General features: G+C 37.8%; 1 protein-coding gene across 1 annotated transcript in view; it reads left to right on the top strand.

The window, feature by feature from the left end:
* The window catches only part of LOC138051693 (leucine-rich repeat-containing protein 34-like), a 20,399-nt gene that overhangs the window by 158 nt on the left and 7,741 nt on the right, over positions 1 to 12,500 (top strand). The window contains exons 1-7 of the mRNA XM_068897954.1: positions 1 to 55; positions 6,375 to 6,462; positions 6,554 to 6,667; positions 8,106 to 8,189; positions 8,745 to 8,873; positions 10,253 to 10,348; positions 12,421 to 12,500. The exon at positions 1 to 55 is cut by the window's left edge and continues 158 nt beyond it; the exon at positions 12,421 to 12,500 is cut by the window's right edge and continues 75 nt beyond it. Of these exons, the coding sequence (XP_068754055.1) occupies positions 1 to 55; positions 6,375 to 6,462; positions 6,554 to 6,667; positions 8,106 to 8,189; positions 8,745 to 8,873; positions 10,253 to 10,348; positions 12,421 to 12,500 (646 nt within the window). The remainder of the gene's footprint in view (positions 56 to 6,374; positions 6,463 to 6,553; positions 6,668 to 8,105; positions 8,190 to 8,744; positions 8,874 to 10,252; positions 10,349 to 12,420) is intronic.

Here is a 12,500-nt window from a genome sequence, read left to right as displayed (position 1 = left end):
AAGGGGATCCGGAGATTCTGGCTCTCCTCAATTCTGCAGTAGACGACAGTTTCTTGTAAGTCGAATTAAGCTTAAGTTTCTAATACATTGTAGGTTCGAGACATAAAGCCTTGGTTAAGTCTGAATAGGATGCCTTCAAAGAACAAAGAGTGCGAACAAAGAAAAGATGATTGCAAATGCTTTGATGAAAGCTAACTACTAAACTACAGAATACAGGGCCACTTTTAAGCATGCACCAAACGAGCCGGCTCGTTTGGCTCGTTTGCTCTTTGCTCTTTGCGCTGACGAAGTTAATTGTCTGGCTCGTTTGCTCGGCAGTGGATCTCAGTGATGTGTGTTTCTATTTTTTCTACGTACAAGATAAATATAAGCTTATGCAATTGTCGTTGTAAAGTTTGAACATCTAAAGAAGAAAGTAGAAAGCGTTCAACTCCATGTAATTTTCCCATCGTGTGTTTACCGTACTACACTTTTCACGAGATAATGTGAAGAATAAAGCACTCGTTTACTGATTAAGCCTCAGCGCTCGTTGCAGTGATTAGGCCTAAGAACTTTCGTAAAATTTTAGCTTTCATTTTGCGGTTCGGTCAACTACACTTTTCACGAGATCATGTGAAGAATAAAGCACTCCTTTACTGATTAAGCCTCAGCGCTCGTTGCAGTGATTAGGCCTAAGAACTCTCGTAAAATTTTAGTAGAAAGCGTTCAACTCCATGTAATTTTCCCATCGTGTGTTTACCGTACTACACTTTTCACGAGATAATGTGAAGAATGAAGCACTCGTTTACTGATTAAGCCTCAGCGCTCGTTGCAGTGATTAGGCCTAAGAACTCTCGTAAAATTTTAGCTTTCATTTTGCGGTTCGGTCAACTACACTTTTCACGAGATTTTGTGAAGAATAAAGCACTCGTTTACTGATTAAGCTTCAGCGCTCGTTGCAGTGATTAGGCCTATAAAGAACTCTCGTAAAATTTTAGCTTTTCATTTTGCGGTTCGGTCAACTACATCTCGTTTTTAATTACTATACTAGTTCAGCATTAGGATCACAATTGATCATAAGTTTACTCGAAATTATGACATCCCGTTTACCCTTATGGTTACTGCAGTTTCATTATTAACGATTGATTAAACTGATAATAGTACAGAATTTGTGAACTTATTTCAGCAAATTATATCACACGAGAATTGCACGCATAACAATTATTCCAAGTTCTTTGATCCACTGCCGAGCCAAACGAGCCGCTAAATATAATAACTCAACAATTAAGCCAAACAGCTTATTGCTCGTTCTTACATCCACAGCCGAGCCAGACGAGCCAAACGAGCCGCTACATATATGAACCCCACACTTAACAAAAACAACTTATACTTCGTTCTTTGATCCACTGCCGAGCCAGACGAGCCAAAAGAGCCGCTAAATATATGAACCCAACACTTAACGCAATACAAATTATTCCTCGTTCTTAGATGCACTGGCGAGCCAGACGAGCCAAACGAGCCGCTACATATATGAACCCAACACTTAACGCAATACAAATTATTCCTCGTTCTTAGATGCACTGGCGAGCCAGACGAGCCGCTACATATATGAACCCAACACTTAACGCAATACAAATTATTCCTCGTTCTTAGATGCACTGGAGAGCCAGACGAGCCAAACGAGCCGCTACATATATCAACTCCACACTTAACGCTCATATATAAAATCAACACTTAATGTTCCTAATTTTTCCCACTACCGAGCCAAACGAGCCGGCTCGTTTGGCCCATGGTTAAAAGTGGCCCTGTATTCTGTAGTTGCTCCAAACAGCGTACAATGATGTCATCAATTTCCACCATCTCAAACAAAAGAGATTGATGTTTCAAGTGGTTGCGATTTGTGGCTACGTACATTTTACCAAACCTGCGGAATTTCTCATTGCGATATGTGTTGCTAGGTAAAACTAAAATTATTGTTTACTTATGACTTTAAGGGCCCACTGACGTATTTTTTGGGGTGCGTTGCTAAGGATGTAATAGTTAATTAATTTGAGAGAATTTGGCATTATTTTGGTCAGTTTCTAACTTTTGTAAACCAATAACCCTAAAGATGACGTCATCAAGCCACGCCCATGGTCACGTGACCAATAAAAGAAAACTCTAAATTTGTCTACGTGCTACACAATTTGGGTATTTAATCAGTGGTTTCATAATTTGTATTCCTTTTTGCATCCAGCCAAGCATGGTTTTCTTTTTATTATGAAAAATGTTAATTTTAGAGAGATAAATGATCCTGAAATATCCATAAAATTTTCAAAAAAGATGATTTGAAAAAATCAATGCTTACCTATATTCTGTATTTGGAGGTGAAACGTGCCACATAAAAAAAAATTAATTCAATTTAAAGACCGACGGAAAGTTAGGTTTTTTCTCAAACTGGAAGTCAGTTCGTTTACGCATGCGCAATTGATCTGAGAACGAGCGCGAGAAAGGACGAGGAAAAATCTTGGATGGAAACAACAGTTTCGTGCGGTGATTTTTGCTTGTGGGTGAGTTTTCTGGTCAGCTCACTATATGATGACGTCAGTCACTTCCCTAGCAACGCTCCAAAAATCTGTCCGTGGGCTCTTAATCACGTTCTCCCCAGGGGATTGATTTTCTTTCTTGTAATAAAATGCATGTAATATGTAGTATATGTAAGGTTAATCAAATTATGATGAGCGAAATTAGGAATTGTTTCACATATGCTTAATAAAACCCAAATAGTTTTGAAAAAATGCTAATTGTTTTCAAGGCTCAGCTGTCAGACTGAGTGCCCACATTAGCCCGATTCACCTAATCCGCACGGATTACTGAAAACTTTAATTGCAGTTAATTTTCTGATTAAAGAAAGGTTTCCATAATATTATGGACTTTTCCAAGGTTAAGACTTTTGATGGATAAAATCCACATCTGGGTGATGGTGGTATTTATTGTGGTTTAGTGTCAGTCGCCTTTTGAACAGCTGGGCCCAGGCAATTATCAGATCAATTTTCTTGACAAGAAGTGGATGCTTAAAAACTTTCTTTCTGCTGCGATTTGATCTTGAGAGTGGTGAGCTGTTCCACTAAGTTGATTCTGGGTCTAATGAATCTCAAATGGTTAATGGTTCATCATATTTGAAAGCAATAATTGACAGAAAATTCATGTATAGCCTCTTCCTTGTCATTCAAGGATTACTCTTGTCTGTCTATAGAAAGTTGTGCACTCCCTTGTGCAGTATCTTTTATGTAGGTTACAATTTAACAACCAAACAAAACTTAAGAGGGTTAGGTTCCTGGAGGCCTTGAATTTCGGCAAATGTAATTTTTGCAAGTAACTTAATGATACAATTTGCATGTAGAAAATGACCACCATGAATCAAAGTATGTGTCTGAGCGTTTTTTTCATAGCTGTTGGTGTTGTTGCAGTTAAGAGCAATTTTGCCTTCCACCGTGAATGTGGCCTGGGATCAATTCCCAGACTCCATGCCTCATTGGGGTTGAGTTTGTTCTCTATTTTTCTTCGTGAAAATTTTCTCGGAGTTCTCTAGTTTTCCCTCTCACAAAGATTGATTGTTAATAGCAGAGCTTCGGTGGCCAGATGGGCGGCCAAGCAGACCACCTGATACTCATAGGAAGACAAGACAAGATGAACTCAGCTTAGTTTCACATAATATGAAAAAATTATTGGTAAAATTTACATAGGCAACAAAAGAGAGTACAGCTAAGGTGTAATATAAATAACAAAATAGGGATCGAGTTGGGATCATCCAAACAGTGGATGACCCCTACAATAAAATACAATTATTACAGACAGAATTAAAAATATATTTTTTTCTAAAAATGTATTTCTTCATGCGCTAAGGTAGATAATTAATTAGAATAACAATGAAGCATAGAGTTCTTAAGGGTTTTATGAAATATTCTAAGAGAATTTGAATTAGTTATATAGGGTCCTCCCTAGTTTTCAGCACAACAGGTAAGGGACCTTTTCAAACCGGTAAAGCATTTGGTTAACGTTGGACGCTCTGCAAAGGATAAGCGACTTCTGAGCATTTGCAGGTGGTAAGAAGTGCTCTTACAAGCGGTAAATTTTACCGGTTACCACCTGATAAGGAGAACCCTGGTTATACTTGCAGGCAAGGAGTTCCAAAGACGAGGACCAGTAAATGTTAGGGAGCGTGAGCCATATTGAGTGGTATTAACTGAGGCTACATGAAGATTTCTATTACATGATTGCATGGAACCTGTGAGTTAATGCTTTTCTCATGGTAATCATGGGAAGCAGTATTGCTCGTGGGCGCATACACACAAGTTGCACAATAATTAATAATATTCTTGTAATAATAATGATGATGATAATAATAATAATAATAATAATAATAATAATAATAATAATAATAATAATCAATACTTCAACACATACTTGTGCCCAACATGGTGCCATTCATTATATTTATTAAATACTCCAGCTAGTTCACAGGGTAAATGTTTTTGATATAATTTGGACATCCACGTAATAGTCAATAATACCTGTGAAAACAAGGTATCCACTGACCAGTATCACGTGACCATATCATGGGCTCAAGTTTAGAGCTCATTGAGGTCAGCTGTTTTTTTGGAGCTGACTGCTGACTAGGTACTGGTTTTCACTTAGATCGCAGGCTCAAGCCAGGTTAACAAATAACCTGGGAGCTCTGCTTTTAGGCTTGGATAGATCTATATATTGTTATAAGAATGCCAAGGGCTGTTTTGTGTTTGTGTATTCTGCTAAGTAGTCATTTACCTTGTGGTTTCAAAAAGGGCTGACAGCATTGAAAATCACAGTCTACTTCACCCAGAGAAGTCAACTACTTTTTTCCCTAAATTGAAGTAATTTACAAGCCACAGTGGACCATGTCTTAGACTAGTTACTAAGGCCAACAAATTCAACCTGAACTCACTTAAGTGTAAGGAACTCCATATAAATTTCCACAGAAACGTAAACATAGACATTCCTGCACTTGAGGTCAATACTACATGTAACACCTTTGAAACTGTTAAATCAGCTAAAGTACTAGGCATTACACTATTAAAATAAAGAGATGATCTAAAGTGGAATCATCATGTAGATAATATCACTGCGAAAGCATCTCAGCATATCTATTTGCTCAAACAACTTAAGCACGCCTGTATTGACCATGTATCTCTCATTCAATTTTACTGTGCATGACTATACGCTCTGTCTTAGAATATGCCTCGCAAGCATTTCATGCTAGTCTGCTATCTATCTAAAGTATCTATCTATCTATCTATCTATTTATTAAGGGCAGATTCTTGCAAACTTAAGATTAAATTCAGTTTGATAATGACAAAATGAAGTCGTCTTAAATGTGATCATTAACTTTGCTTGATGCTCACTCCCATGCAGACGTTGTAAGGGCCTCGTCATGTGTCCCTCCCCCACTAACGTCTGCTGAAATGAAAAAACAATTCCGTTTGTGGATTATGGACCAATCCAAGCCTGTTTTCCACTTTTGGGTAAACTCATGTTTTGTATGGCATTCTTTTGCAGCATGTGATTGGCTATGCAAAACACAATTAGTCAATGCTGATTGGTTTCTTCAAATTGTGGGCAAACAGTCATTGAACAGAAGTGGTTTTTCGTTTCTGAAGACGTTAGTGAGGGAGGAACGTGTGATGAAGCCTTAAGAACATCTGCGAGGGAGGCTAGACATTGGGTGGTGTTCTTTAAAATTGGCATTCCCCAGACACCCCTAGAAAAAGGGGCCCCTTTAAATAGGTGACTCGAATTAGGGCCTATTTGTTTCAGTAAAAGTTGATCCGAATGTGATGAAGCCAGCCGTTCTCGTTATAAGACTCCGTTTTATTCTGAAAGAAAATAATACTTATTACAAATGAGCAATAGCTACATGGGTTAAATAAGTTACAAAATTTTAATGATCAATGAAATTAACACCAAAACAAAATACAATAATAAATGAACCTCAACATTCCTTACCGAGTATTGACGGATAATGGAAAATGTTCAAGGAAACAAAATTCAGTTTACAAAAGGTTGAAAAGGCTGCTTTAACTCGAAAGGCAAGAGAATTGTTGTCTGAGGATTTTCTCTTTGTTTTAAATGGCGCGAAAAACGGCAAGACCCGTATGCAAATTAAGGAGACTGCTGACACGAACTAATGGTTGAGTGCAGGCCTCAACACCCTTGTTGATACAGTTGGGTAGACTGTACTCTTCTCAAACCAGCCACCAACTTTAAATTTTATTGAAACCCCAAGTGATTCCAAATTTATCAAATTTAGGTCAGTCCGTACTGTAAGTAAAATTATAATTTCTTAACTATTGTATAAGTTATTTTGTATCAATCAACAGGGAGCCAGTTATTGAGTTTGAATTGTATCTGCATGGCAACAAAAGGAATGAACGCAATGAAATGTACAGGAGAAGACTCACTGATGAGGTATAGGGGATTAATGGCAAAGTTAGCCCTGAATTTGTCTTATAAATGTAGGGTTTAACTCACAAGATATATTTGTTGCTTTCCCCTTAAGGATGCTTCAATCTTGTACCAGACATTAAGAGCAAACACATTTATCATTGGGGTGGATCTGGGTTACAATACTATTGGAGATGACGGTGCCATGATTTTAGGTCAGCTTCTTCAGGTAATTAGAGGGCAGATATTTTCAGGATTGTGTACCTAATTGGATGATTGCAGATTTTCGGCTAACTTTCTTGAAAATAATACCAGAGCTTATGTTCACTGGATGAATGAAATGAATGTATAATATTTAAAGTGCAGCTTATAGACAAGAGGTCTGGAAGTGTGAGGATCATTTGGATTGCTGTGAATTACACATAGTTGACGCTTAGACTTAATGGGACACTTCTTGCCGCTTATCAAAACCTGTGTGCTTTTAATTAGGTGCAATACTGGACCTAAGTTTTAGAGGGATAATATGGTTGCAAATACATTGAGTGATTACAGTCAACAGACCTGTTTGACCTATAGTTAGGTTAATGGCCTTAAGGGCCCACTGACGTATTTTTTGGGGTGCGTTGCTAAGGATGTAAATGGTTAAGTAATTTGAGAGAATTTGGCATTATTTTGGTCAGTTTCTAACCAACGACCCTAAATATCATCATACCACGCCCATGGTCACGTGACCAATAAAAGAAAACTCTAAATTTGTCTCCGGGCTACGCAATTTGGGGATTTAATCAATGGTTTGATAATTTATATTCGTTTTTGCATTCTAGCCAAGCGTGGTTTTCTTTTTATTTTAAAGACATAAATGATCCTGAAATACCCATAACTTTTTCAAAAAAGATGATTTAAAAAAAGCAATGCTTAGCTATATTCTGTATTTGGGGGTGAAACATGCCATGTAAAAAAAAAATTAATTCAATTTAAAACCGCCAGAAATTTAGCTTTTTTCTCAAACCGGAAGTCAGTTCGTTTACGCATGCGCAGTTGATCTGAGAACAAGCGCGAGGAAGGGCGAGGAAAAACCTTCGATGGAAACAACAGTTTGTGTGGTGACTTTTGCTTGTGAGTGGGTTTTCTTGTCAGTTACCGGAAGTCATTTCACTTCCTTAGCAACGCGCGAAGAATCCGTCTGTGGGCCCATAAGCTGCCATGACTCTCCTGTACACTAGCTAAAGTGGTAAAGCATCTGAACTAAGTAATCAAAAGGTATTTAAGGTTCCACTCCTGCCAACAAGCGCTCTCATTATTTCCAAGTATTCTTGAGTCACCATCGCTAAAATACTATTCATCTCTTTGAACAGACCTATACCCTTGTTTCACAAACAGAAGTATTGGGGTGAAATTCACAAATCAATCTTCACAATAAATTATTATTTTTAACATAAACACAATGAGCATCATGGCTAATGTGACAGTAGCCTGCAATAACGCAACTGGTAGATGCAGTGTTGTTGTCGCCATGTGGAACATCAAGTAGATGCCATTATAATAGAATGGCGTATGAGACAGGTCTGTGTTTAATGGTTTAAATAACAACAGCGTCAATCTACCACCTGCAACTGGGCTAATTTGACCGGACAGACGAACCAATAACATTCTTACTGTCCTATTAGGAAACCGTCTGCCTACAGTGGTTAGTGTTAAGTTACAATGATATCGGACCTGCTGGTGGCCAGGCAATTGCAAAAGGATTGCAGGTACATTGTATGAGTTATTGCACAGCAGGATTAACTGCTTACTAGGTTAATTATAAGCTCCCCTTAATCAGCACCATGTGTTTTAATCACTTACCCAATCCCCATTAACCCTTTTGACACCCAAACTGGCCTTAACTGGCCAGACTTATTATTTTTAATTACTCTGTCTAACGCCAGACGATTTTACTCATCAATGGGTTAATTCCATGGGAGACAATTACTCACTGGAGCTTTAATTAACATGACTCAGACCAGTTTCAACAATTTGGAGGGTATGTGTTGATTGAAGGATTAACTCTGCAACACTGTTTCACAATAAGGCAATGTTATGGTACCAAATGAAACTCCAATGATAATTGCTTGACAAGATGCACTCATAAATTATGTGAAGTAATCTAAAAACACCCTATATTTTGTCTTTAAACACTTACATTCAAAAAACGAACTCAGGTGTCTCCCAGTTTTCTTGAGTGTATCATTGTAGTTTGTCTTTGTGAGTTACTGTAGGCACCCTCTTTTATCGTCATCATCGCTCTCTCCATTTCTTGATACCAGGTAAACGAAACCCTGAACAAGCTGAGGTTGAATGGGAACAAAATCAAGAATAAAGGGGGTCTGGAACTGGCAGGAGCTCTTCAAGTAAACACCATGTTAGAGGAACTGGACCTGGCTGAAACAGATCTGGTAATTAATATGAAGTTACGATGCCAATGTCTTGAAATGTGTTTTGCTTATGTAATACGGCAATAAAGATTTTTGCATGTTGCTTTGAACCGCACAACATGAATAAGTACTTTTATTATTCCACTATTACGCCTTTTTACCATATTTAGTCAAGAGAACGCTCAAACTATGAGACGGTAGTACACTGTAGTGTCCTGGTTTGACCGGTTTAGAACAGAGCAAATACGGATGCAGTTTTTTTTAGAAACACTCAAATTGAATCAAAATAACACCTTTTTGTAGTGGTCGGAATAATAAACCTCTTATTCGATGGTTTAACATATAATACTCATAGACATTTTGCTCATTGCTCGTACTACGCAACTCGCAAAATATCTGCACGTATTATATGTTAAACCATCGAATAAGATGTACACTGTATGTAATGCAGAAAAAGACCGGAAACAAAAATTTAATGAAACATCAAGACCTACATTTGAAAGAAAAAACATAGTGGTTATATGATTGAAGTGCCCAATCTTAATCCATTGACTCCTAGAAAAGGGACTTAATTAACCGGTAATAGATTTTACTCTGTCTAACGCCAGACGATTTTACTCAACATTTACAGCAGTCATCAGTAACATGCACCCCTTAACAACATTTTTCATATTCGAAAATAAAATTTTAAATGGACGTCAATCAAATGTTTCCATTACTGCTGCCAAGAGAACTGGAGTATCGTCATGGAAACATTTGATTGACGTCCACCTAAATTTTACTTTTGAAATGTGAAAGAAAGTCGTTGAGGGGCGCGTGTAACTGATGACTGCTGTAAATGATGAGTACAATCGTCTGGCGTTAGACAGAGTAAAATCTTTTCCCACTAAGTCCCACTTTAATGTCGCCATTTAATAGTAGTGGAAATGACCTTCAGCTTGATGTTGCAAAGTTGCCATAAATGTACTGTACATGCTCAAAGAGAATTAAACAATATTATTTTACTATTTAACTAGTTTTAAAAACTTATACACAGCACTTATAGAAAGTTGAAGCGTACGAGAGAAGGAGCCGAAAGCTTGTACGCTTCAACTTTCTATAAGTACTGTGTATAAGTTTTTAAAACTAGTTTAATAGTATGTTTTCACCAGTACAGTGTAACATTCATAAAAGTAATATTATTTTAAAATACCAGTAAATTTGTTTAAAGGGATAGGATAACGTTTTGTTGTTAAAAGTTGAAGCTTCATGTATATTTCTTATGATATTTTCGTTAAATTATTAATATTATCAATAATAATAAAAACAGTATTTAAGAAATACGAGTCTCATCATCATCATTACATGCATTATAATTAATTTGCAAAGGCCATTATCAATGTCAATGTTCTGTTTTGTAGGAGATTGAAAGCATACTTGCTATGGCCACAGTTCTGAACAATAACAGCACACTAAAATCAATTAATCTGAACAGACCAATTCTGTTTACTCGTCAGGTGAGTTGAGACTTTTAATCACTTGTGTTCGTAAAGGTATTTAAATGAATGTTGTGTATGCTCAATTTGGATGAATTTCACAAAGTGTTCGTTTCAGTCCAAAGGTGAACAACCAATTTAAAACAGAGTAAAATCAACAAGTAAAGTAAAGGAAAGGAAAGGAATTTTATTCAAGTGTCTAGTCTTCTGGCGCTGGAGCGCTAATTAGGGACACTGTAAACTGAAATCAACATATTAAATAAATGCGAATCAAATCAATAATGTTGGTTTTTGAGAAGGGAAAACCGGAGTACTCGGAGAAAAAGCTCAACAAACTCAACCCCACGTAGGACGCAAAGCCTGGGAATTGAATCCGAGCCACATTGGTGGGAGGCGAGTGCTCTCACCACTGCACCATCCCTGCACCTCTTGACAAGTGTCACTCCTAAGAGGCGAACTGTTATTCGTGATTCACAGACTTCCTTCTTTGGCTGTGGCCAGAGTCCGTTTTCTTGGCGCTGTGCAAAAGAAAGGAGGACTCTGGGGACGAGAATGTCTTAGGAGGCAATCGAAGTTAAGTGATTAGCTTTGCCATGTGTGGACAAGGTGACTTTGGCATAGCCATATCATCGGGATAGTGTAGATGCTATGGACAGCTGTTTCAGCCTTGTTAAACCTCATGAGCATATCTTAGGTCTCAAACTCCATACGATGTGTGCGTGTGCGCAATGTAGGTGCTGGCCAGACGCCAGAGTCGATGTAAGAGTGTGTACACCTTGCTTTTGAGTATATGAATAATATCGTAAGTCTTTTGAGGATATGTCCAGGTTTGACCCTAATTAGATGCACGCAGATTTCAATAAGCGTCACGAAGTGTCCCCTTGCTCTTCTAGCCAACTTCAACATCACTTCTGTCTCAGAATACAGACAATTTATGTCACAAAGTGTCCCCCAAATGCTGCTCTTTAAGTGAAGATTAACTGCTGCATTTACCCAAAGCTAAAAATAACGCTAACCTTTACCCTTACCTTATTGTTGAAAAGGTAGGAAATGCTTAGACTTAAAGGGACACTTTGTGTTGGATGTCAAAATTGGGCGTGCATCTAATTAGGGTCAAACCTGGACATAAGTGAGTCTTTTGGGATAAAAAATGCTGGGGCAAGTCTTCTATTTATCGAAACAGTACTGTGACCAACACGAAAGCTTCGGCTTCTTTCAATTGGTTACTATGCACAGATCAATTATATTTGTATAATTATGTAGCTTAGCCTGTCTTTTTTCTCTACTTTGTAGCTTGTCTTAACTGTATTTCTTTGACTAGTGCGTGTATATACACCTAACCTCGTTTTCAAGGTCCGTACTATTAGTTACGGACCGGGTGGCCATAAATTAACGAGAAGACGAGGATCAGTAACTTACAGTACTGACCTAGAAAACGAGGGTAGTAAGATATTTATTATAGCTCTGCGGTAATCAGGAGTGCGTGCAGGAAAGGAAGCTAGTTGAATTCAAGCGGAAGGTTTAACTACCACAAGAATTGGGCGTCAAAATCCGAATATTTATTTATTTATTTATTTATTTGCGATGTTTATACAGGCAATCCAATTCAGCAACGCTGGTTTAAACGGAGGCCTGTTTACATATTAGCATTGTACACACAGTTTACACATTACATACAGTTGACTTGAAGAGGAATAGAGTAAATCTTCTTGGGTTTTTGAAATAGTTGCTTTCAAGATTGAAACCGCTTTCAAGTTTACGTGACATAAACGTCATGAAAAACTCGCTCAAATTTAGCATACCATACAGCGGGCCGTACTGTAGAATACAGCCTGCCAATCACAGCGCGCGTACTATCTGAGAGATTAAAAAAAAAATTGGAGTTGACTTGACGTACATCAGCTGACACTGTCGATGGGGCGTTGAACTGAGCCCACACGTTGTGTTAAAGTAGAGCTGCATCCTGTCCACTCGAAGTCTAACATATGTTTGTACAGCTCTCTGCTGGCCGAATGTACAACCTCAGTCACTTTTCTTTTTGTTGTTGCGCATCGAAATTAATAAACTGTGTTCCTTTTTTCTGTTTTTTTTAGGAGGAGACCACAGTTCACATGGCCAAAATGTTAAAAGTTAACGTACGATTACGTGAAATCCATCTGGCACACTATGACAT

Source organism: Montipora capricornis, chromosome 6 (assembly GCF_036669925.1).
Source record: "Montipora capricornis isolate CH-2021 chromosome 6, ASM3666992v2, whole genome shotgun sequence".
Classification (NCBI taxonomy): Eukaryota; Metazoa; Cnidaria; class Anthozoa; order Scleractinia; family Acroporidae; genus Montipora; species Montipora capricornis.
The sequence above is the reverse complement of the archived record's forward strand: the minus strand, read 5'-3'. Positions and strand labels throughout refer to the sequence as shown.